This window comes from Podarcis tiliguerta, assembly GCF_965153285.1.
Source record: "Podarcis tiliguerta genome assembly, chromosome: 11".
NCBI lineage: Eukaryota > Metazoa > Chordata > Lepidosauria > Squamata > Lacertidae > Podarcis > Podarcis tiliguerta.
The window spans coordinates 42,198,739-42,225,456 of NC_139544.1; the positions used below are offsets into that span (position 1 = coordinate 42,198,739).

General features: G+C 41.6%; 1 protein-coding gene across 2 annotated transcripts in view; it reads right to left on the bottom strand.

Moving 5' to 3' along the window:
* The window catches only part of ITGA1 (integrin subunit alpha 1), a 73,522-nt gene that overhangs the window by 8,699 nt on the left and 38,105 nt on the right, over window positions 1-26,718 (bottom strand). The window contains exons 10-26 of one of the 2 annotated variants that reach the window (XR_014502780.1): window positions 22,305-22,378; window positions 20,982-21,126; window positions 20,648-20,790; window positions 19,563-19,706; window positions 18,380-18,637; window positions 17,377-17,507; window positions 15,983-16,146; window positions 14,979-15,115; window positions 13,167-13,277; window positions 12,361-12,446; window positions 11,707-11,842; window positions 10,558-10,638; window positions 5,568-5,644; window positions 3,807-4,308; window positions 2,997-3,740; window positions 2,060-2,173; window positions 1,271-1,375 (exon numbers count right to left, since the gene is read on the bottom strand). Coding sequence is in view for 1 of the 2 variants with exons in the window: in XM_083402701.1 (XP_083258827.1) it covers window positions 1,271-1,375; window positions 2,060-2,173; window positions 2,997-3,099; window positions 4,219-4,308; window positions 5,568-5,644; window positions 10,558-10,638; window positions 11,707-11,842; window positions 12,361-12,446; window positions 13,167-13,277; window positions 14,979-15,115; window positions 15,983-16,146; window positions 17,377-17,507; window positions 18,380-18,637; window positions 19,563-19,706; window positions 20,648-20,790; window positions 20,982-21,126; window positions 22,305-22,378 (2,099 nt within the window). In the remaining variant the exon portion in view is untranslated. The remainder of the gene's footprint in view (window positions 1-1,270; window positions 1,376-2,059; window positions 2,174-2,996; window positions 3,741-3,806; window positions 4,309-5,567; window positions 5,645-10,557; window positions 10,639-11,706; window positions 11,843-12,360; window positions 12,447-13,166; window positions 13,278-14,978; window positions 15,116-15,982; window positions 16,147-17,376; window positions 17,508-18,379; window positions 18,638-19,562; window positions 19,707-20,647; window positions 20,791-20,981; window positions 21,127-22,304; window positions 22,379-26,718) is intronic. The other variant, XM_083402701.1, reaches the window with a different exon arrangement.

Sequence of the window (26,718 nt, forward strand, 5' to 3'; positions counted from 1 at the left end):
TTATTTCTACTGAAATGCACAGAATGGCAGTCGTATAGGATATGTGGTGAAAAAGGGTGCCACAGACTCTGAGACAGAGAGCAACTTAAACCAGTATGCATATTTCCGACTTACAAAATAATGGAAAAAAGAATCGCTGCGTATTTCTGTTCACTGCAATGGAAAAATGGAGGAAACTCAGATCCAAAAGGCTATAAAGGCTCTCAAAACTCAAAATTATACTCCTAAGAGTATATGTTCACCATATCTAAATAAGGTGAAAACGTCTATCAATGGGGCTATTGTAATTGCATGTGCTGGTTTTCAGAAGTGGCTTACTGGGTGGAGCAGAGCCACAGGGCTTGTTTCCAGGCAGGTTAGTTCCTTTTGCTCATTTATTTATTTGAGTTGCTTTTGCCTATTTATTTACTTATACCTTGCCTTCCCCGGCCAAGACTGGGCTCAGGGCGGCTAACATGAAGTATAAAAACAATTGATTAAAATACAACTTAAAAACAGGATTAAAATACAACTTAAAATGCAGCCTCATTTCAGTGGAAGCTCAGATCAAAAACTGTTTTGGGGGAGAAAATGTCAAATCTTCACCAAGGCCAACTATCCAGACTGGTCCTACGTGGGCCAGAAAAAAGCCAGGGAAGTCCCCAAGTAGGGGTTCCATCACAGAAGGAAAAGGAAAGAGGGGGAGGGGATCAGGCTGATTCCAAGCCAAAGGCCAGGCGGATCAACTCTGTCTTACAGGCCCTGCAGAAAGAAATAAGATCCTGCAGGGCCCTGGTATCATGAGACAGAGCGCTCCACCTGGCCGGAGCCAGTGTTGAAAAGGCCTTGGCCCTGGTTGAGGCTAATCTGACTTCCTTAGGGTCCAGGACCTCTAGAGTATTGCTATTTATGGACCTTAAGGTCCTCCGTGGGGCATACTGGGAGAGGCGGTCCCGTAGGTACAAGTTATTGGAAGCAGCAAGGCAACGGAGGTCAATATGGTGCAATTGCACCAGCAGGAGAGCTGTATTGGCTCTATGTACATTTGCACTGTACATACCTCCCTACCATCTCACCCGCCCCCCTCCTGCCCCTCCCACTAACCTGCTTCTCCTTATTATGCATTTCTTAGTCCTGTGCATACTATTCCCAGCAAAGGGTAAGAAAAATATGATTATGATTACAGTTAACAGTGACAGGGAAATGTCTCCTAACATAACCCAACTGAAACTAGTCATGCCTGTGATAATATTCAGCCTCCCCAAACAGACAGATATTCAGAAAAACGTACTATTTTTGGATCCTTTAGAGGGTGTCTTATTTCTGATGTCTCGAAAGTAGGGCCACCACCAGTTTTCAATGGATTTGTGGAGTGGCTGGAATTGCAGTTTACATTCTGTTAGCGGAGAAAGCAACCAGGAAACAAATATTATTGGCAGTCCAAGACAGTTTTAACCATGTTTAAGTTAATTTCACAAATAAGTTGGCTTAAGTCCCTGCAGTTGTTATATGCTGTATAAAGGATCAGAAAATAGTAATTTAAAAAGCAAAATAATTTTAAACAGAAAGAACAGCATAGCCCAGTGCTAAGAAAAATATACAATAATAAACAGAAAAGGGTACAGCAAACAGGGTAGATTATTTTTAATCACTATTCCACATTTTGTTATAACTAAAGCAGAGCACAAATAGTTTTACATGCCCAAGTGAGCCTGGACATGTAAAAAGAAATTTCTTGCCCAGACCACAATATTTGGTCCAAAGCTGGAGACGACATCGTGGATTTTCTGGTTTCTAACCTGAACAGAATAGACTGTTCTATTCTTATCCCTTAAACTTTCTAGAAGTTTTTTTAATTTAATTTCATTTACCAAAATTTATATGCCACTTGATTGTAGCAAAAACTTCTAAGCGTTTTGCAATAAATATTAAAGATGACGGTTTTCCACTTTCCATTTAGAAAAGTCAAAGGAAAGAGACATGGGACTTCTTGTCAATCACAATATTAAATCCACACAATGCAGATAAGAAGCTTAACTTCCAATTACTGGGCAATGCTGTTTGCATATAGCTAACTTACCTCTGAGAAAGATATTGCGGTCAGGTAGAGGATATAGTTTTCGACTGAAGTCAGGTTAGGATATAAGATTTGCAGTGTAAGGGGCGGCATTGGAAAATGGTCACCTTTTTCAATCTATGGACAAAAGGATGGAAGTTTCACTTTGATTAGTCCATTCATTCAGTGCTAAGGACCACATCAATATCCAGTACCATCCTACTCCATTCCTCTTTGAACTACAAGCGGGGGGGGGGGGCAATGCCTATTGAATGTGCAGAATACAGAATACTAGCTATGGTTTGGCACCTGCCCACAGGATATTATTAGTTCTTGCAATCCCAAAGCCTTACAACATCAGATCATAGTATACTCTGTATAAATTATACAATTTCATAAATGGTAAATTAAATGGCATAAAAGGGTAAATTATAAAGAAGAACAGCTGTCATACTTTTTGATAAATAAATGGCTAAGAAAGAAGTATCTCAGCTCTTTTTTCTGGCTGAGTATGCTACTCCTGGTTTAATACACAGAGGTACAAATATGTAACCAGGACAAATGGTCTTGAAATGTATGGATGTATCCATTTTAAATGTAAGTGGGGACTAATTATCTTACTTTTGGCTCTGTTTGCAATTAAATTTTGAATATATTCACGAGTGGGGATTTTGACTTTGCTATCACTCTATGAGTCTCCCGCTGAATCTCTTTCACCCCATGCCAACACGCTGACTGAAATCGAAAATGGCCCTTCAGTCTAAGGTGCCTAAGAGTGGGTTACAAAACACAAGTGATGCAGTTCAAAACCAAATAAAAACCACATTTTGACAATTATAAAGCTGATTGCCACAACATGTTTTTCAACTGTCATAGGCTAGGGTAGGCTTACAAAGGTAAAATTTTGCTTTTACACACACACGAAAAGAACAGCCAGTAAATGTTGCAGGCTTTTTCTTACCATGTAGTTTATGTTAATTTCATCTCCAATGTTCTCAGTGGAATTAATAGATTTAGGGAAAGTATCATTTGCAGCAATAATGATGTGAAATGAACTGGGTTCTCTGAAAAAGAAACAAAACAAAACAAAAATGCATATAGTTATTTAGAGTTTTCAAAATATCCCACATATATCAATGCAGTAACATAAAATAATCAAAAGGTAGATAGTGTTCAATATACCCATATTTTGGGATAGGGGCTGGTGCTGATGCTGAGAAAACCATGCAGTAATTAAGCAAAAATCATGCTCTTTAACTATCAGCCATAGATGTCAAATACAGCTTCTAGTGAACATGGAGAATAGATGCACCTCTTAATCCTGGCTTTTGACACTTGAGATGTATATTTTTAGGCCTCACCTTATTTCTGCAACTGTAAATTGTTTTAAACTGTTTTTAATATTTTGTTTTAATGTTGTAACCTGCCCCAGGACCCTAGGGTGAATGACAGGTAATAAATAATTATAATATGGAGAGGGCTTCCCATAAGCATCTGGTTGGCTACTGTGGGAACAGATTTCTGGGTTAGATAAGCCTTTGGTCTGATCCAGCAGGGCTTTTCTTACATCTTATGTGGGATAGAATATGTGCCTTTTTGCTTTAGGTGAAGCTATCTCTAAGGCTGAAATCCTAAACATGGTTATTAGGAAGTAAGGTTGTCTGAAAATTCAGCTGAAAACAGAAATGGGAGCAGAAATTGTTCCCTTGTGTGTCCCATGTCTAGAACAGAATTCAGATCACCAAATATGTTTGGCATTTGCTGTATTTGCTTTCAGTTTGATATGTACAGTATTTGCATTGTGTTTCCTTTGCATTGAAACTTATGCGGTGGAATCATGTAATGATGTAGCAATGTATGTAATTAATTACATAAATGATGTAACTTACATACACCAAAACAGACACCAAGTAGAATAATATAGTTTTTGTCAGATGAACTGTAGCAGAATGGAAACAGTGTTGCATGTGACCAATACAGGGCGGGACAGAAAACAATGCTTCTTACATCCCTAGTAAGTCTTGTGGGAGTTATATCTAAGTAAAATTGCATAAAATTATACCACCAGACTGCAATCCTATACCCACATGGGAGCAAACCCCATTTGATGATACTTCTGAGTACCAATATGTATAGAATTGTGCTGTAGGACAATTTTGCTCTGGCAAAATATATAGAGGTACCTTTTAAATATTAATCCACTTTCATATTTGACTGGTATGGCAATACTTCCTCTGTTATCCGCGAGGGTCTCTTCGTGTTCTTCACTGTCACTGAAACGAAAAATTGTTAAGATCAAATATGAAATTCATGCACTATAGGTAGGTCAGGTTTTGCTAGACTGAAATGCTTGCTGTTGTGGATTAACACATCTATTTGTCCGTTGCTTTAAGCTACAGCAGTTTTCAACATAAAATGAGATATGAGTCCAAAAATAAGTTATATCGGACTAAGCTCCACATTCAGGTAAGAAACTTGTAGACAAACTGCCGAAGACATAGAATTGTCCTGCTACCCAATAATTTTCTTCTCTGGAATTTCTGGCAACAACCAATATTACATCAGGAAATAAAATAATTACAGCTGAGCAGTTGTTTGAACCACAGGGCTCAACTTGACAGACATTAAATTATGTTAAAGTATAAATCATTTTTCTGAACACTTTGCCAAGGGGCAGCTATAAAACCAGATGCACTTGTACCTCAAGAATACAGACACATAGAATTGTAGAGTTGGAAGGAATATTAGGGATCATTTGGTTCAATTCACTGCAATGCAGGAATCACAACCAAAGAGTCCTTTCGGAAGGCCACCCAACCTCTGAAGAGGAGTCCATCACCTTCTGAGGTGTCAGGGAACTGCCATCGGAGCTGGAGGTGGAGAGGAGGCTCCAGAGGGATGGCGGAGAGGGTCCCAGTAGGGAGAGAGGTAGCCCATCCGCTGGGGAAGGAAATCAGCGTAACACCAGTGGAGAAGGGGGGCAGATGGGGGAATCGGAGAGGTGGCTCCAGGACTCCTCGCTGGAGACCAGCAGAGAGGGCACGAGTACTCCGCTGCCCACACCCACTTTGCGCAGAAGACTTCAGCGCAGGCAGAGTAGGAGGAGACTGGGCGTCAAACAGCTTCTATGCTGGAAGAGGTTCAAGAAATGCCCACTGACGGATTCTACCAGCGACTGAGGCAGCCACGGAACTTGAGGCTGTCCAGACAAGAAGGGTTCAACCAGGCAACCTAGGCAGGAGTAACGGCAACTTACGCACGAGCAACCCCTAGAACCATTACATGAGGTAATCCATTCAATCACTGAACAGCTCTTTCCATCAGAAAGTTCTTCCTAATATTTAGCCAGAATCTATTTCTTTAACCTACTTCATTTGTTACCATCCATGTAATAAATAGCAACTGTCAATTTATAAATGGGGCCTTCATAAACGTTCATATGAAAATGGTATCTCACTTAGTAGCCTAGGAAGCAAAACTGGGCATTGGTGGGGAGATTAACAATACACTACAAATAACGGTCAGAACTAACCTGGTGACAGAAAACTGAATCACAGTATTTTCCAGAAGCGAAGACACATTGAATTGGAATGCTATATCGAAGAAGATCTAAATGAAAAGTGCATCAAATTAATGGTGTTCACAATTATTTGAAACGTCTAAATTGTAAAATAAGGTTAACAGAAATAGAATGCAGTTTATAGTCACTCCCCAGATGCAGAGTATGGGCTGAAAGCACATGAGACTACCACCTTGCTAAAGCTCAGCAGATCTGGGTTCGGTGATTATGTGGGTGGATGACTGCCTTGTAACCCCATACGCAATGCCTTGGGTTCCATGATGAAAGACAGGATGAAAATTGCACCTAGAAAATGGCCCCACCTGGCCTAGGAGGCAGGGCCCAGACTCATCAGCTCTACTAAAGAGGTTCCTCATGAGGTCGGAGGAACATTGCCCGGCTATTGTTTTATTGATTTAATATGCTGTAAACCGCTTTGAGATTTTTATTAAAAATATAAACCGGTTTAGAAATTTAATAAATAAATAAATCAGGTGTCCAATGTGCAGACACACAGAACAGTAAATTAGTGGAACTACAGTGGTACCTCTACTTACAGACGCGATCCGTTCCGGGGTGCTGTTCTCACCCCGAAATGTCCGTAAGTAGAGCGCCTCTTCTGCGCGTGACACGATAGAGTGTTCCTGCACATGCGCGAAGTGGCGGACCTGGAAGTAAACACTTCTGGGTTTGCCACGTTTGTAACCTGAAAAAACGCAACATGAAGCAAACGTAACTCGAGGTATGACTGTAAATGACAAGGCTGGAGACCCACCCCATTGAGAATGAGGGCTGCATACCAACTTTGCCCTCATGCTGCCACTGAACCTTGTCATGAGATACAGCCGCAAATTCTGATCATTTAGAATTGGGTGCTGGTCTGAAAGGAGGGACACAAACTCCAAAGAAAATGTGACTCTCAACTACAGATGCGTGTCTAGACCTTTCAAGTAGTATTTTAAAAACCAGTAGTATTTTAAAAAACATGGAAGGGGCAATGTTGTATCCCATTAAAGATCTCAAGGGGTAAAATATCCAGTTCATTTGTTCCTAACTGGAGTGGCCTCTCTCTCTCTCTCTCTCTCTCTCTCTCTCTCCTCTACCATAAGGTTACCAGACATTCCATTTCCTGGGGACAGTATTCAAATTTACAAATCAGTCCCTATACAAAATCCATTGAAGTTGAAAAGTGTCTCCGGAATCATTGAAAAAAAATCTGGTAACCTTACTCTACCACCTTTCCACCTACAGCGAGAGGGAGGGAGGGAAAGGAAAATTACTCTAGCATAATGTTGTGCTGTATTTTCAGTCAGTACAATATCTTAACTCGAAACATTGGTTCCAATTTTATACAGTCATACCTCGGGTTAAATATGCTTCAGGTTGAGCACTTTCGGGTTGCGCTCCCTGGCGACCCGGAAGTAAGGGAATGCGTTACTTCTGGGTTTCGCCGCTCGCGCATGCGCAGACGGTCAAAATGATGTCACGCACATGTGCAGAAGCAGCAAATCGTGACCCACGCGTAGATGCACAGACGCAGGTTGTGTTCGCTTCAGGATGTGAACGGGGTTTCGGAACGGATCCCGTTCACATCCAGTGGTACCACTGCATAGCGAGTTGTACCGAAGATTGCAGGAGTGAACCTAAGAACATAAAAAGAGCCTGCTGGACCAGGTCAACGGCCTAGCGTCCTGTCCTTCCAGTAGCCACTCAGATGCCATGGCAAACCCACAAGCAGGACCTGAGCACCAGAGCCCTCTCCTGCAGTTTCCAGTTTACTAGTATTCAGAAGCACATTGCTTTCTATGGTGGAGACAGAGCATAGCCATCATGGGTAGCAGCCAATGATAGCCTTTATCCTCTATGAACTTGTTGAATTCTCTTTTAAAGCCATCCAAGTTGGTGGTCACCCCGGCTCCTGTGAGTGTGGATTGCATAGTTTACCCATGCAACCCATGAAGTCGTGATTTATTTTATCTGTCCTGGAAGGCAGCTCACAATGGCTCTTTCCCTTCTCCCCCTGGAGTCCCCTTTATCAGTGGGAAAGCATATCCAGAGGGCTGGTGGGGGGAACTCTCCAAACATCATAGGCTGTGTCTTGCAAGGCTACAGTGAGCAGAGGAACTGCCTGATACCACACAGGTGCCCAATTTCGACAATTCCCCTCTTGCACTACTACTCCATAAGTTAATGGTCCACAACATTTGGTAGTTCTCCTCCAAGCGCCTGGAGAGACTTTTGGATCTATACAGAGGCCACTGGCCATTGGCAGCGTATTTTCCATTCTTGCAGCATGGAGACAACCTATTATCTCCCTCGCATTGACTCTGAATTACCACAGCATAATCACAGCCGTTAATAAGTATTTCGCAAACAATGCACAGAGACACTGCAATTGTTTCATCGTGTTGCCTTTAAGTCCCTGGAGAAGAAGTTGTGGGAAAGTTTGCCGTCAGCCAATTTAGTGTCAAGAGAACAGAGCCAGGTCACAGAATGAGGAACTGGGAATAAATTGAAATTCCACACAAGTTGTTTTTGTAAGGTTATTAAAAGCCTTGGCGAAGTGTAGAATTTCACTTTTAAAAACAGAGCAATGAGTTCCATGGTTAATATAAAGGCTGAATATTTGAGGTCACCAGAGTAGAGCTGCTGTCAGGCTCAGCCTCAGAGCCTTTCCAGATAACCAGGGTGAAGAAAATCAGATAAACTTAACGTTTTAACACATTGAGCACTTTAATTCCTAGTGCTTTTAGACTTCCAGCAGAGGCTTTGGTGGACTGGTCAGGGGCTTTCTTAGATTGTAATTTTGATCCTGGCTCCACCATTGTCACTGGAGGCTCAGGAGTGTGTGGTTCTAGCTATGGCCTGTTTTAGACAGAGGTGACTTGGCCACAGTATTATTTCATGCTCTGGTATCTTCTAGACTGCATTACACCCTATGTGGGATGGCCCTTAGAATTTTTGTCTGGTCCAAAACACAGCAGCCATATTGCTGGCTGGGGTTCCAGAACTTCCATGATCTAGCTGCATTGTTCACCTGTGTTCACATTGCTTTTTAAAGCCCTACATGACTGAGGCCCCAAATACCCGAAAGACGGACTCCTTCCCTGCAGACCCTCTGGGGTGTTCAGATCAATATATTTTGCGAACTACCCTACTGATTTAAATACTGCATTTTAATATTGTTGTAACTTGCCCTGGGACCTGAGGGCAGGTGAGAAATCCTATTAGCAACAGTAATAGGTAGTTTCACCTCCTACACAAATCTCCTTTTCAGACTGTATTTTCACACCTTAAGAACGTACCCCTGTTATTGCATATGGCCAATACAGTGTGCTATAATCTTTGAATTCAGGTTTTTTTGTGCCCCCAGAGCAAAAAAAGATGACATGCTGAAGGATTCTAATTGGTCATCTGTTAGACCCTCAGGCGGAATACAGAAACACAAGGTGTCAGCGTTTATCAGACCTGCTATCTGAGTCATCTGAATTGAAATGAATGTAGCTCCCCGACCCACACCGTAGGCTTGGAGCCTCTACCCACCCCATGCTAGGATCCTGAAACTGCTTGGGCCCCCATGCTGGCAATTTGTGAAGAGTGTGGCTTTGGCGAGTGTCTGCCGTGGGAAGAATCTCAAGCACTGGATGTGGTTCACAGGCCTGTGACTTCCCATTCCTGCCTTAGGGATTCATTTTCAAATCCATACTGGCTGTTTTCTAGCCATTACTGCAGTGAAGATAAGCTTCGAAGTATGTCAGCAAGGCCTAATGAAGAGAAATCACTGGATATGATTTCCACTGGTTGGACGAATGGGCTTGGTTTATGTCCTCTGCACAGGATAAATAATGTGACCTAAGCCTTGCTAACATTCTCTCCCGGGAAATAGCTTATGCAAGGAAAGTTTGTAGTGTGCGCATGTCGGCCAAAGTGCATTTTTCCTCCTACATACACTGAAATAAGATCTCTGTTCTTCAGCAGAGGTCTTTTGGATCTTTTGCATAAACTTTGTCCATCTGCAGAAACGGGACTCTTCCGTTGTACAAAAGTTGCAAGGGCAGCTGCTGAGACTAAGAAGATCCCAAGGCAAAGACTACAAGGTCCTCTGACTTCTGCAACAGGACCCTTTCTGACTTAGGGATTAAACAATAAATAAATATGCTGGCTGCAGGATGGTGCCGTCAGATACTAGGCCCACTCTAGAAGCTACTGTTTATATATTCCCATGTACACCCTGCTCCTAGGATTCAAATTCTGGCACAGTCAGAGCTTCAAAGCAATGTCCAAGGCAAACATCACACGCTATTTCTTTAGCCCTGTTGTAAAAACACTTCCTGTGTCCCAAATGTATGCTTCACGGTTCATGGGTGCCACTCAAAGTAACCGGGAGAGAAAAATTGTGGTGGTTAGCAAGCAGCAATACTAAAGGAACACAATCAATCAATCTCCCAGTATACAATTAAAAGTAGAGTGGGAATTCCAATCCAGTGTTCTGATGGTATGAAAATAGGTGATGAATAGGACAGGGAAAGTGGCACAAGAATCACCATAGATACTCTTAAACATGCACTAGAGAGCAGGATTCTGCCCACGGCGTGGCAGTGAAGGTCCTTTTGCTTGTAACACATATGCTCTACCACAGATCTACAGCGCTTTTCACCTCTGAAAAGTGACATTTTCCTGTATTTATTACTTGTACGAATAAAAAGTAATATAGAAAGCATCTCTATTTACTCAAGCCTTTAGGTGGGTCAGAATTCAGCCTCTGTACTGTTATTGAATGTTTGTTCGATGGTATTTGTTTTCACATTATGGTGTTTTAAATGTCATTAGCTGCCAATGGTGGGGCATGAAGACAGGGACATACATATTTTTCATTAATAACACATTAGCAAGCTTTGCCTCAAAAAGAGCCTGACGTTAGAAAAATATAATTAACCAAAACAGCCCATTCACAACAACTTACCTCCTCTCCAGGTGTTAGGAAAGGGTAGCCCACTTTGCAAGTGATATTAGGCCCAGATTCACAGCTATCTTTTGATATTTTCTGCACATAAAATGATAGAAATTATTTCATCTTGATGTAATGTGAGTTATTTCTGATTTATTTTTGAAGTGAAAACCTGCAAAATCTGAAGATATAAACTCAGTTAAAAAAAAAAAAAAGGTAAAGGACCCCTGACAGTTAAGTCCAGTCATGGGCTCATCTTGCTTTACTGGCCGAGGGAGCCGGCGTTTGTCTGCAGACAGTTTTTCCAGGTCATGTGGCCAGCATGACTAAGCCACTTCTGGCAAAACTAGAGCAGCACATGGAAACAGCATTTACCTTCCCGCCAGAGCGGTACCTATTTATTTACTTGCACTTTGATGTGCTTTCGAACTGCTAGGTTGGCAGGAGCAGGGACTGAACAACGGGAGCTCACCCCGTCGTGGGGATTCGAACCGCTGACCTTCCGATCAGCAAGCCCTGGGCTCAGTATTTTAGACCACAGCGCTACCCGCATCCCATAAATTCAGTAACATATCCCCAAAGAAGACTGTAACAGCCATATTTGCATGCCACCTTTTTCTTCTTCTCAGGAGCTCATGGTGAAGAGGTATCTTCACCAACACTGCGCGAACTGGGCTGAGAGACACTGACTTAAGTCAACTTCATACATGAACAGGTATTTGAACCCAGCCCGATGTCCAAGTCCAACGCTCAAGCCACTACAACAGAGCTGGGAAACTTAGGCCCCTTCAGAAGTTGTTGGACTACAACTCCCATAATCCCCGAACACTGACTATGCTGGCTGGGGACTGATGGGTGTTGGAGGCCAACATCTGGAGGGGCATGAGTTCCCTGCCCCTGAACTTCATCATGTTGGCTCTAACACAATAGTATACAGTTATATGTGTCTTTCTTACATCACACATATTTTTCTTTAGTACTGTTTGCAGAGCAAGGTACCAATATCTACCTATAGGAAAAATCAACAATTGCATAGGAATCCCTGGCTCTCTAACCTGAATTATTATACATATAAATTCCATCAAACAGACAAGCTGGCTCTACTCATTCTCCATCACAAGACAAGAGGATTATTATTATTATTATTAAAATTAAAGCATGTACCTCAATCCCAGCAAAAATAATATTTGGAGAATACTGAACAATGACTCTGGTATTATAAGCACTGTCTTTTTTATTCTTAACAAGCATCCGGACCCAGAACTTCAGATTGCTGGCCCTGATAATGAATGGTGATGAACTGAAAAATAAACAAAACATTTTATTTTTTATGAATTTTATTTTCAGTTTTCAAGAGTTTACAAATACTCATCTTACAGTCACATACTTCCAATACAAATACATATCAGACTTCCCTCGCCCGCTTTTGTGGTTCCATCTCTTACCTAAATTTTTAACACTGCATTTTCCACTTTATTCCATTTCTGAATTATCTGACAATTAAGTAAAGCCTACCAATGCACTTAGTTTTATACCATGATTTTTTTAAATATTCCACAAATATTCCCCACTCCTTAATAATTTGCCCCCTTCTTGGTTTCCTAGCATACCTGTTAATTTTGCCATTTCAGCATAATCCATCAATTTAATCAGTCGAAATCAAAACATTCTTAAGTAATAAACAATTTTAAAACAGTTCTGGCTTATGATTTCTGTAACAATAGTTTCATTGACCCAACCATGCTGAATGTTGTATAAGATATCTATACAAGCATAATTTTACGTGTGTATATAAAAAGGTAGCGTTGTCCATGTTACCTGCTTCCTTCTATGGCTGCATTGGCAGTCAGCTGAAGATCGGTAATACATTTCTCTTTGGTTCCACAATCCTTTGTGAAAGGGATCTGCAAGAAGTTTAGTCATTCATTCATTCATTTATTCCACAACCTTTATATGTTGCTTGACTGTAATAAAACCTCAAAGTGGTTCACAAAGCAGTTTATGGACTTTGCAACAAGTTCCTCTATGCCTCAGAAGTTCTTGCTGAAGAGCATACAGTGGTACCTCAGGTTACAGACGCTTCAGGTCACAGACTCCACTAAACCAGAAATAGTACCTCGGGTTAAGAACTTTGCTTCAGGATGAGAACAGAAATCGCATGGCGGCGGCGTGGCAGCAGCAGGAGGCCCCATTAGCTAAAGTGGTACCTCAGGTTAAGAACGGTTTCAGGTTAAGAACAGACCTCCAGAACGAATTAAGTTCTTAACCCGAGGTACCACTGTACTAATAATTTGGGACATTACTGTTCCAGCTTAGCTCAATGTTAACCCTTAGATATTTCTTGTATATATTTTTTAAAATGTTTAATGTTTTAATGTTGACAAGGCTCTTCAGTTCTTTTTCTTTTCTTTTTTAGTTGAGCCAGTCAGTTTTGTGATTATTTTGCATTGTTTTGTGGTATCTTGTTGCATCATTTTGTATTGTTTTATGGTATCTTATGCTCTCTACCTCCTTGATATTTTTTATGTGAGTTTATAAATTAAATAAATACAGAAATATATTGAGGCACTAATTCACACATCAGATCAAGAAACCAGACCACTTTCCACATTGTAGCGACTCACATATTCATATATTGAGTTGGGCATTGCACTGTCCAGGATCGGTCCACTCTCTGGATCAGAGAAGTTGAAGTCCAACAAAACCTTTACAGAATCACGAAAGTCAGGCTGGTCCTAGAGACAAAGTGAAGGCAAGGAAAACAGTCATTGCAACCTTTCCCCTTCTTCCAATCGTCAGAATACTAAAAAAAAAAGAGGCATGCTTTTAAAATGACTATTGGTGGGTGGTCTATACTTTGCATTATTCACCTAAAAGGAAACATGCCAAACAGCAAATTCAAGACAAAACAGGGAGCTTAAGGACCATACTAGACAACATAGCCAAAGGATTTTCCCTTATGGACTCCAACTGACCATTTTTCTTATCTTGAAATTGCAGACTATGAGTCAGAGCCCAGGTTTCACTGAATAAAAAGCAACCTTCAGGGTTTTTCAGCTAGGCTCATCGTAGCAGGCCTCAGACCACAAACACTTTTAAAAAATGGAGAATTTAAGATGCAGTCTGGTGTGCCAGCTATGACAACAATGGAAAATAATCCCCAGGTCTTTTTTTCTGCATCCCAAAGAAGATGGCTGGGTCTCAGTAAGAGACCAACAAAAATTTTTAAGGCTGGGGTCCTAAGAAGCTCAAGCATGTACAAAGTGCCTGTGTAATGATTTTGTTTTGTTTTGGTAACAACCCTTATCATCAAATAAAATGATACTCTTGAGGGTCCCACTGTCTTCAGATATAGCTAGTCTGGGATATAAAAGTGATGGGGAGAAATCTGGTTCGGTTTGCATTTATCTATTTATACAATTTACCTGTGTACCACAATTGAGTATGTATCACAATTGGGGGGGGGGATCCCTTTTATAATCTGGAACTGGACCAGACCAAACGGAGTCTTCAATCTGGTCCACTCCCTGCCTTGGGAAGTCCAAGAACTGTAGCGGATTGGTTCTCCCCTCCCAAAGTGAGCCATCCCATCCCACAAGGAAGCTGCCTATGAAAAGAGCATGTCACCCTCTGCCTGTCCCACACAGGGATGCAAATCAGACTCCTCAGTGAGTTGGGGAACTTGAACACCATAAAAATAACACCGTTCAGTCCTCCAATCAAATCATTTGTACAAAAATGCTTATATTATAAAGGTGTGCATAAGATAGGGTGCTTAGAATTATATGCAGCTTCATTTCATACTAAAAAGGAACCAAGCAGACATCAGGAATTGTCAAGAAAATCATCAGCCTAATATACAGAAATACATGGAAAACTTGTTGGGGTGTTTGCAAGCACTGATAAAGACAGTGGCGTAGCGTGGGTTGTCAGCACCCGGGGCAAGGCAAGTAATTTGCGCCTCCTAACCCGGGACAAGGCAAGTAATTTGCGCCCCCCCCACTGCACTGTCCCCCCCCCAGATAGTCCCTCGCTCTCTCTCCGCACCGCACGCCTGGCACCCTCCCCTCCACAGTGGGCGGCGACCCTGTGGCTCGGATCGGATTCGCACAGCCAGCACTGCAGTGAGAGAGAGTGAGTGAGCCAGGTAGGAGCAGAGAGCTGCGAGTGCGAGCGTGCCCCCCCCAGATGTTGCGCCCGGTGCGGCCGGCCCCCCCCTGCACCCCCCACGCTACGCCACTGGATAAAGAGAAATGAAACGAGAGAGTAAAGAGAATATTGTCCGCATACAAAAACAGTATAAATTCTCTCTAACTAATCCATTACATAAAAACCACCATTATTTTTTAATTGTATGCATCCTTTCCACTAATGCAAAAAAGGAGGGAGAGAGAAGGCAATGAGGGGAGGGTTGCCACTTGATATGATTTACTTGCCAACATGTAGAAGTTATGGTTAACACATTCTGACCCTTTGACTGTGATATTTTTTTGCATCTTCCGTTCAAGAGTTTCTGTGAAAAGGCTTCGTGACAACTTTCTTTGGGCGTCAAGTGTAATCCAATACTGGATACCTAAGAGGGGTGGTGGTGAACAGGTACAATTAATTGCATTTGTAGAGCTTGATCCAAAAATAGTTTTCCTCCCTGAAAGCCCCCCAAATCTGCTCCAAACGGTTCCCCAACTCCCTGGACAAGAAATTAAGGTGTGTTAAAGTTGCAGGCGAGAGGAGAGGAGACGAGGGCGAAATGTCATTGGAGAAGTCTCTGGCAAGGTTGGAATGACAACATTGGGTACAGCCCATTGTCTCTTTTGCTGTCCTTTGCTTTCTTGTTTTTCTCGGCCACTTCAGATAGTCTGAAGGAGTGACAGAAGATGCATGAGTAACAAACACTACCATCTAAAAGGCTGTCATCTTCCATGCTGACCTGCCTGCTCCCTAGAATCTAGTGGAGAGGCCTTCCTCTGTGTCCCATCTTAAGAGAATCTCTACCCAGGCCTGGGAACTCTACATAACATTGTAAAAAAATAACTTAAATTGTGAATTCCTGTGTGAAGCTTAAACCCCACAGTCCAGGTTCAATCAAGCATGGAAATGGAAACACAAATCCATAACGTTTCCCTTATTTCTGCTTCTTTAGGACATGGGAACTGACCTTCTCTTTATTAATGTTTACCATGCTTTAGATGATGGAATCTCCTGATTGCTGCTTTAGTCTAATATGAAATACAATATTGTAACGGAAAGAACAGTTTATAAAACAGTAATTCTATTGTATCTTTGCATGCAGCAAATGAAAATGCAGTAAAGCCTTTGACCTACAATCATTTACCTGCAGGTTCTCCAGCAAATTCTCGAGGAACTGCTCTAAAGTGAGAGGTTTCTTAAAAAAATAGTTGGTAGACAATCTATATAGCAAAATTCAGTGCAATCTACTTACTTGTTTCATTCATTGTGGCCTCCTCTGATTTTAATTTGACTTTAAAACAAATTGTGGCGTTGATGAACACCCGTTGCTTTTGCATGTCATTGTTTATCTTCTGGATATTAATTTTGCTGGGTGTGAATTCCATGGAAGCATTTACTTCAGCAACATCTCGAGACCTAAGACAGATGCCGTCCATGAAATACAAACATGAGATTCCTCAGAAAAGCATTTTCTAACTTTTTTATTTAAAAATGCTCTTTCTTCTTAGAGCCCCTCCTATTGGTGAATTTCAGTCCTCCTCCAGATTATAACAGATATGGACTCCCCAATTTTGTCATTTTTAATGTGGACTCACTTTCAGAACTGTTGCATCCATCTAAGTTACAGTTGACCCATTGAAATTAATGGACCTAAGGTAGAGAGCAATCTTATGCCTAAGAAGCTAGCATAAAGCAAGTTAGTGTAAATTAGCTGGCATAAAGTTATACTAGATCCAAACCCCATTCAGCAGAGGGAAAACAAGGCTTTAGAACAGGCACAGGCAAACTCGGCCCTCCAGATGTTTGGCGACTGCATATCCCATCATCCCTGACTACTGGTCCTGTTAGCTAGGGATGATGGGAATTGTAGTCCCAAAACATCTGGAGGGCCGAGTTTGCCTATGCCTGCTCTAGAATAGTGTTCTACGCCAGGTCATGTGACTAAGCAATATGGGCTTAGGATCTAACCTAAGTACCTCCCTCTCTGGTCCTGCCCTTCCACACCTCCAGAATGCCCCTTTTGGGGGACTTTCACAAGTCTTGGATCAGCCAGCTTCAATTTAGGTAGCTGAGCCCTGGCTGAGCTGGGATGAGCAAATTACACTGTTGCATTTTTGGCTGAGTCAGAACTGCAGATGTTGGCTGAGATTGCTGGCTCAGTCAGCTGATTCTCAGCTCAGCCAATCTGCTGCCTCCTAATCTACTCATCCCAGTGGATCTTTGCCCTAGAATTGCCCCCTTAGTCATGTTTCTCTGAGTAGGATTAACATTGAATGTAATGCAATGGGCTTATCCTATATTTCTGCAGTTGTCCCCCAGTCCTTCCTTCATCTACCAATATGAACTAACAATAATTTTTTTATACAGAATTAAACAAGCCCAAATTTCTCAGACAAGAGTGTCTCTGGAGCAAAACTGCTGGAGAATTTCACCTCTCCCTTCATAATATTTGGCCTCTCACTGCAGTTTTGCCACCCAGAAATAGTGTACATAATTTTGCCTCTGTCCTAGCCAATATGAATGATGTTTGTGCTGTTTTGGCAAGACAAGGATCCACACACTTAAGGAACCAGTTAACTAAAAGTCCCAGGTAACAATTACTGACAAACTGAGGATTCTTTAAAGTGAAAGCTTTATCATAAATACCAGAAGAGGGCTGCCCCTCCAAGGCCTCCAATAGTGACATCTGTCAGTCCATCTCCATTCAAATCCATTTCACCATGGATCGACTGGCCAAAAAATTTCATCTTTTCCCCATCGCCACCTGATGCAATGCGCTGTGGAAAGCATAATGACTTTATTACAGTCAACAGGGAAATACAGAAGGTTTGACATTTCAAGATGGCATTCTGGATAGGGATAATACTTATTTCTTTACTTTTTTGTTCAACACTCTTGGAGAATTAAATCCTTTCCTGTATTTAAAAATGAATGAAACCAGACAGGCACCAAGTCCCAAAAATACTATTTAAATTGAATTTTAAAGGTAAAGGTAAAGGGACCCCTGACCATTAGGTCCAGCCGTGGCAGACTCTGGGCTTGTGGCGCTCATCTCGCTTTATTGGCCGAGGGAGCTGGCGTATAGCTTCCGGGTCATGTGGCCAGCATGACTAAGCCACTTCTGGCGAACCAGAACAGTGCAGAGAAACACCGTTTATCTTCCCGCCGGAGCAGTATCTATTTATCTATTTGCACTTTGATGTGCTTTCGAACTGCTAGGTTGGCAGGAGCAGGGACCGAGCAATGGGAGCTCACCCCATCACTGGGATTTGAACCGCCGACCTTCTGATCGGCAAGCCCTAGGTTCTGTGGTTTAACCCACAGCGCCACCCGCGTCCCTATAATTATTAGAGCCTCATAAATACCCAAATATTCACATTACAGGAAGTATCTAAAATCTGGTTAATGCTGACATTCAGAGGTGAATCTAAGCCAAGTTCAGATTGATAGTCATCAAAATGTGTCATTTGCTAACATATTAAATTAATCTAAACATAAAAAGTCAGTCTAGAGTGACTTTATAAACAAATCTGTGAATTTTGCAAAATTGAGTACTCCCAAGTTTCTAACAGTCCCCCATTTCTTCTACCATCAACCCCACCCCCACCCCATTCTTGTATCTAGACAAACTCTTAATTTTCTTCCACACCTGGGCATATTCTTTCCTTATAGTGTTTCCATTGCCATGGTAAACATACACAGCTCCTCGATGATCATCTTCAAGGGGGGCACCTATGACTATATCATTAAACCCATCAAGGTTGAGGTCCTTTACTGAAGCAATTGAAGTTCCAAAACGGGCCCCACAAGGTTCATTCTTGTTGTGATTTGTGCAGTCATTGTGCTTCAGTAGCGAGCAGCATGTTTGCTTTATAGGCTCAAGGGTCATCTGATGTTCAAATGTCTTCTGTGGAAAAGATAACAATGGATTTCTGTCTACTTTGCTAACTTTTCCTGGTAGATGTTCTTCTAGTGCATCTCACCCATAATTCTAGAAGTCCTTCTCATAATACTACAACTCGGAGTCATCTAATTTAGAAGATTCAGAACAGACCAGAGGAAGATCTTCTTCCCACAATGCAATTATGGAATCTGTTCCCTCCAAGACTGGCCACCAGGGTTGGATGGCTGTAAATGAGGGCTAGATAAATTCATGCAGGGTAAAGCTATCAATGGCTACTAGCCACAATAGTAATGTTCTACCTTCAAACCACTTGCTAGGAATCACAATTGGGGAGCGCATCATTGTACCCAAATTTGGCTTACAGTACAGGCTTCCCACAGGCATCTGGTTGCCAACGTGAGAAAAGGATGCTGGACATGTTGAAGTAATCAGACATGAGAAAGGCTTAATGGCCATAAATCTCGCCATGGATAAGCTAATTGCAGGTGCAAGTTCAGCTAAGCCAGTTGCTATGGTAATGGAACAGGATCCCAACTATATCTGTGATTAATGCATGTCAGTTCAACGGTGAGTCAGTCTGTGAGACTGAAGCTAGTCTGTCTTTTGTTGGTACTGCTTTTCCAGTGATATGTCCTGAATTGCTGAACTTATTTAGTGCAACGGAGATATTTTGTCGTTGTATGTATCTATATATATATCTGTATCTGCAAAAGCCTACAAGCTATATATATCTACATTCAGAACTGTTTTACTGAGCCTTATCTTCTGCAATAGTAAACTATCTGAACCTTCCTCTGCTTCTGACTGGTACTGGGAGCAACTTCCACTGCATGGGTATCTCCCCTAAGATTCCTAATATAACAGATCTAGCTGGATTTGTCTTATGCTCTTGACGTTTAAATCCCAACACAGTTCATTTCTTCCTTACCTGGTTCAATGAATAAACATACACCTTGCCTTGTTCTTCTTTTTCCGTCCCCATGTACATAGGCGCTCCCACGAGAAGAAGATCAGTAAATGTATCTTTGTCAATGTCAATGGTTGTGATAACACTTCCAAAATAGGAGCCAATCTGTAATTGTACAAAGTAGGATCCCCTCCTGTTTGTATTCAATACGCATTTTATTCTTATTTAATGTATAAACCACGTATCATTAAAGATGTCAAAGCAGTGTGTTCAAAATGAAAAGATACTCAGTAAAAGTAAAAGAAGGAGGATGCTGTTTCTGGTTCTAGAAGTGGAGAGTGGAAACAGTGGCAGCTACTGACTTGTCTAGGTAAAGGAAAAAGGAACTCCTGACCATTAGGTCCAGTCGTGGATAACTCTGGGGTTGCGGCACTCATCTCGCTTTATTGGCCGAGGGAGCCGGCGTACAGCTTCCAGGTCATGTGGCCAGTTTGACTAAGCCGCTTCTGGCGAAACAGAGCAGTGCACAGGAATGCCGTTTACCTTTCTGCTGGAGCTGTACCTATTTATCTACTTGCACTTTGACGTGCTTTCGGACTGCTAGGTTGGCAGGAGCTGGGACAGAGCAACGGGAGCTCACTCCGTAGCGGGGATTCAAACCGTTGACCTTCTGATCGGCAAGCCCAAGAGGCTCAGTGGTTTAACCCATAGTGCCACCCACAAAAAAGATAAGAGGGTTGCTGCAGTGTGGTAGGTTGTTGCTGGCCTAACCCTGGAGGCTCAATTCCTACAATTTGTAGGAACTCTTGAGGTATGATCCCAAAGAGAGTCACCACTAGGGCACCACCTCCTTCAATTATCTGTTGCTGAATTTACTATCTGAATACATGACTGCGTCTAATACTTGAAATGAAAATTGTGTAGTCACACATTCAGCATTACTGATTTATAAGCAGCTTCAGACACAGGGTAGAATTGTTCAGAACTGCAGCAATGATTCATGCTCTGTTGGTTTTTCTCTACACTTTTTTTCCTGGCAATATTCAGTATGGGACAAATATATCTCATTCTGAAGTATGTCAATTGCAATAACCCCACTTACTTACTTGCTCCCCATTTAATCTTTGAAGTATTTCTATATCTGCTCCTCTCATTCGATATATGATAACTTGACCAGTGTGATTATATCGAGGCTGGCCAGCAATGTACAGCACATCTCCAGGCACTGAAGCTGAATTTACTGTATAACCTAAAATAAAGAAGGGGAGAGACAACGTTCATTCTCAGGATACTTTGATAATAGCTACTTGTGCCTCTTTAAAAAAAGGAAAAGCATGCATAAATATATTTCCAATAGGCCAATGCAGTGCAATCCTAACTAAGGGTATACAGCAGGTTGTCTAGCTGAGAGAAAAGAAGGAACTGGAATATTGGAGTCACCTAAGTATGCTGCAAGAGGCTCGTTTCTTTCTGAAGACTTGTTATAAAATGTGTCATTTCTCGGGATTTGAAAGGCATTGTCCTTTAGCATGACGACAGTTCCATTCCAGTCATATGCTCCGACTGCTCCAAGCATAATCCAATCCTTGCAAAGCAAGAGAAATCAATTAGTTACATAAACCATCTACTTTTAACTACGTATCTCTACGACAATTCTCATTTTACATATCCATGAAAAAGAGGACGTGTCCTGGATGGAAAAAGAGGATATATAGGAACCCTATGCAGGTGACCTCATAGGAATTATACGTACATATGCCCAGTGCTTTTTTCCTAAATACAAATAAAAATGTTTAGGGGTATTCTCATTCCGTCTGTGGAAACACCGTGACAGGAAATGAGGCTACCATCAGGGGTAGCAACGGAACTGACAATTCACTGTGCTAGAGAAGAAACTAAAAATTTTAAGATTCTTCTCCTGTTAGCTTAGGGGTCTGCGTCCCCCCAGAAAAAAAGCACTGCACATGCCACCTTGAGTTCCATGATGGTAGAAAGAGGAGATATAAATTTCATTTATTTATTTATTCATTTTCAACTACGATATGTTGCCCCTGTTTTCAAGGTGGCTAATAATCTCTCATTCCACACTTTCCCCCCAATTAGCACTCATGTGGTAAATCAAAATGCCAACTAGCTCCAGCCCTAACCTTGCACATGCCAGCTTGCCCCATGCCTGGCACCTGCACATGCAGCACAAATGCCTGCAGAGAGCAACATGTGCAACTGTATGTGCAAAATTGTCCATGTGATCTGCAACCCCATTTGCACAGGATTCCAGGTTGCATGGATGATTTTGCATGCACAGATGTATACAGGAAATCTACCCCACTGCATATTGTCATGCTAAGCCATTGGGGGTTGGACCCATCAGTGCTTCCCTTCTTCTTGCTTGAGCATTAGTTTTGAATAAGGCTTGTGTCCCCAGATCATCAGAAATGCAGTCTGTGCACACACCCAATGTTTTGCCATGTTCATATGCGGGAACAAAAGGGGAAAAGTCATCAAGTTGTACCGTGCAGCAATGCAATGAGACGTGTCTGAATGGCGCAATGATACTGTTTGGAAGTGTTTAGAAATTGCACAGTATGGAGTTTGAAAGGAGGGAGGTACCAGTATTGTGGGTTAATGGCAATTTTTTTTAATAACACAAACCTGGCCAAAGCATTACAGTGATCTTTCTGTTTGAGGATATTCAAGAGCTTCCTTCTGAAGAACAATTTATTTTAAAGAATAGCTATAGCCATAGATGACTGGTTAGTTTACCTGGGAATAATGAGCACTGATTCCAGCTTGAGACATTTCCATTTCAAAAGAGGATGCCAGCTGGTCTTTCGTGGCTATAAAACAGGAAATGCTTATTGTTTCAACACAAATGGATCAAAATGCTGACTATAAACAATTCCAAACTAGAGGAAAGACTAGACCATTTATTAAGAGTTACCAGCACCTTAACTTGGACACTGAGAGAAATATTTCAAACAGATATATTTTATTAGAAGAAATGTCAAAAATCTATCCAGTTCTCTCAAGTAGCAAAATCCTGAATTCTTCCCATCAGGTGCCTTGTCATCCATCAGATGTCTTCAAATCGCTACCCAGCTCACTAAGTGACTTTGAGCTAGTCATTACTTCTCAGACTAACCTACCTCACAGGGTTGCTGTGAAAATAAAATGTTTGAAGGTGTCTTGTCCAAGTCTGGTTTAAACATAGTCATTTAAGGGAGAGCATGATGATTAACTCAGAACCATTGAGTAGGTTCTACTCAAAGTTAAACTTAATTGAATACAACTCAAACATTTTATGCAAATCTGTGCCCTGTCTTCCCCTTTGGGGAGGAGGCACTGTTTTTGGCAACTCACAAACTGTCTCCCTTCTTTAAAAGTGCCAAAGCTATTAATTTTCAAAAGTACAATCAGGGATAATAAGTAACATATGTGTTCTCTGTTTCATTATCTTGCGGTTTGAAAGTTATTTTTATCAGGTCATTAAGTTGACTAACATCTCCAGTTACATGTAGGACGAGAGGATAGGAATATCATGCAGCTGGATTATTTTGCAATTTTGTTTTTTTAAACAGCAGACTATAAATGCTGAGAGTGAACACCACATGTATTACCAGAATTATTATCTATGGATTGCACTACCAGGCAACTTAACCAGTTGTGGGCTGGAAATTATGACATCAAAAGAAATCCAACTGGAAGATTCACTCATAGGCATTGGTATATTGAACTAAGGGCAGTCTCATTAAGTTGAGAGGAAGAATATAATATTGGATCTAGCTATTTGTTAAAATCATTAAGAGTCTTCTTTCCAGTCAAGAAGCTGAAAGTCATTTACAAAATAAAATGCAACACTAAAACGTTACAGTTTGCAATTTCTATGCCAGCTATTCATAGACTTGACAGGGACTTCAAAGGACATCACCTGCCATAGGAATTCTACTACTTCCACAGAATCGCTCAGAGTTGGCCATCCAGCCTCCGCTTAATCCCCACGTCACACCACTAAAGAGGCTAGCCATGGTTCTGCAGAAAATGCAGCTGTCCTCTTCAGCAGCATGAAGCGCTGCTGTGGAAATGGCAACAAAATATCTGGCTGTATAGATTGTTTTCCATTTGCACATACAGATACGCAGAGCTTGGTTGGAATACAACCAATTTATAAGTGAGGAAATGAATACTTTTCACTAGCCAAGAATATATATATCCCCCTTAATTGAAACAAGCTGCAATGCTGAGAAGCCATTGTGCACAAACATTGTTTCTGTACAAATCCAATCATTATAATGAGGTTCCTAATTATTTGTTAGCAATGAAATGCTAATTTGTGTATTTTCATAAGTGAATTCCTATATTTATGCTCTCTGTTGACACTGCTGCAAATGTCACCCACAAGCAAGTCTATAATGATTATTCAGGAAAGACTGAGATTTTTAAATGTGAAGTATCCACAGATGTTTTCCCAGCTAGGAAATATAATCATTTACAAATTACTTGTACTGTTGCCTAACATTTTAAAGCACCACTAGCACATTAAGCACTAGAAAGAACACAGAAGCAACACTGTTCCTGCCAAGATGGCTTAGAAAGCAATGGACAGATTAGAATAGAGGCCTGCAAAAGATTAACAAGAACAGAAGTTTGATGGATATTTAACATGCCAGGGTTTGGGGTCACAGCAGGCCCTGAATCTTGGTTCCAAAGGATATCTGTCAATAACCCAGCCTGTGCAACGCTGTGATCTTCTGATGTTTCTGTAAATAATACTGTGTGCATATATAATATTTCTGCTGCCTTGTGGGATGTTTTCAGGAGAAGAAAAGGCTAAGGAGTAAACTGCACAAATCCAGAGTAGAGTCCCTAAGACGATTGGATGACCCCTGTTACACCTCCTTCTGGCAACTCCTGAAGCCAAGCTGATGCCAAACGTGATTGCTCTGCTTTCCTTTAGACCACATCAACTAGGCCAAGAGGTCACCTGGGCAGCCCAGAGCCTCCATACACACTGCCCAGGCTTGTGTCCAGGGAGGTCACTTTGATGCTGCTATGCAGTGGTTTGACTTCACCCCTGGAGGCACACTCCATTGTCTCTTGAGACAGATGGATGACAACAATATGTAACAATACAAGTGACTTTAGGGTGAAAGTGTTTGTAAGTATAACATGTAGGTGTAGGTTGGGGGTAGGTGGGTGGGAGAGGGTATCTGGGAAAGTTGGAAATGATTGGATAAGGGTTAGAAAGTTTGAATCCTGGTGGGAGACAGTTTAAGAGTCAGCTGAGTTTGGGAATGGGTGGTAGCTGCAGTGAAAGCTGTAGGTGGAGAGAGTACTTGGATGGCAGCAGGATTGGTTTGATAGTAACTTCAGCATTGTTATATCAGTCATTGTTTTTTGTGATAAGAAGTAACAAATCAAATAATACAGAATTGACCCCATATGTCTCTGTACGCTAAGTGATTAAAAATGCTTATTTATTTGTGTTAGATGTATCAGTTGGTTGCTCGAGAGCAATCAGGCAATATGCCTCAATTGTTGTTGTTTAGTTGTTTATTCATGTCCGACTCTTCGTGACCCCATGGACCAGAGCATGCCAGGCACTCCTGTTTTCCACTGCCTCCCGTAGTTTGGTCAAACTCATGCTGGTAGCTTCGAGAACACTGTCCAACCATCTTGTCCTCTGTCGTCCCCTTCTCCTTGTGCCCTCCATCTTTCCCAACATCAGGGTCTTTTCCAGGGAGTCTTCTCTTCTCATGAGGTGGCCAAAATATTGGAGCCTCAGCTTCAGGATCTGTCCTTCCAGTGAGCACTCAGGGCTGATTTCCTTAAGAATGGATAGGTCTGATCTTCTTGCAGTCCATGGGACTCTCAAGAGTCTCCTCCAGCACCATAATTCAAAAGCCTCAATTCTTCGGCGATCAGCCTTCTTTATGGTCCAGTTAGTCTGTTCTAAAGCTTTCTTATTGGTGGTAAAAACCTTTAGAATGTATTGGATTATAGCACATGATGGTTAGAAGTGGGAAATGTCGAGGTACTGTGGTGGCAGCAGTAACAGGTTTTCTATCAGAGACCCAGCTCAGATCTGTACATCTTACGAAGAGTGAACAGGTGCATTGGGGTGAGTCTGAGTAGTGCCAGGCACCACGTAGCCTTGTGGGCAAGGGTGGCATGACAAAAAGTACATACCCTCCCCACCTTTTCACAGATTAGGGTCACTCCTATATAACCAGGAGATGGAATTTGTACAACATGTTATATTGTTTTGCCCTTTTAATCATCTTCATCAAATAATTTCCCCTTGTTGTCCCAAGTAGCAGGAAGGTCACCTCAATGCTATGTTAAATATTTGCTGGGAAATAAAATCCCATGGGTGTTAGCAGCGACCAACTTTCTAGCAATAGTAGTGAGAACCTATTAACCATCTGAAGCTGGAATAATCATTATGTGAAAATTTGAGCTGATGGTGTTTACAATATGGTTTGCTTTGTTTTTTTTTGCTCTGTTGTTAAGATGAAGGTATGTATACTGGATGCTTTTATTTTTCTGGTTTCTGGAATGTAATAGATTGATGACGATCTATATAAAGAAGTTGGGCTAGTATCGAATCCAGCACCATGTCAAGGGGGCGATAAGACATAATCCAGATTCAACAGCACCCTGAGTAGAAAGTAACAACTAAAAGTCATGCGAGAACACGGTTACAGAAGAGAAAAGCAGGGAGGCAAGCTGCAAGCAGATCCTGCACAGACACTAAACTGCATTTATGTCACTTAAGTTGACATTTAACAGCTGAGGAACACTGAGGCATAATATTAACCAACTAGCCTAAGAACAGTCATTGAATCTGTGGCAGAAAACCCCTGTGTCATCTTCCCTACTAGCTGAAATCTGGCTGGGGCTGATGGGACTTGGAGTCCAAAACAAAGAGTTTTTGCCAATGTTGAATCCTGCTGCCACATCATGAAAGTTCAAATGGACCAAATGGACCATTGGTCACAGGATTGGCCAAGACACTGTGCAACATGAGGCAGATGCTTCAAACTGCCTAATGATAGGACCAGCTCTGATTAGTCTGGCTTCATGAAGCAATTGTTATTTTACTGTATTCCTGAAAAATGAAAAAAGGGAATTTCACTGTTGACCCTGGAGTGAAAAGAAGATGAATTCCAGAATTGCC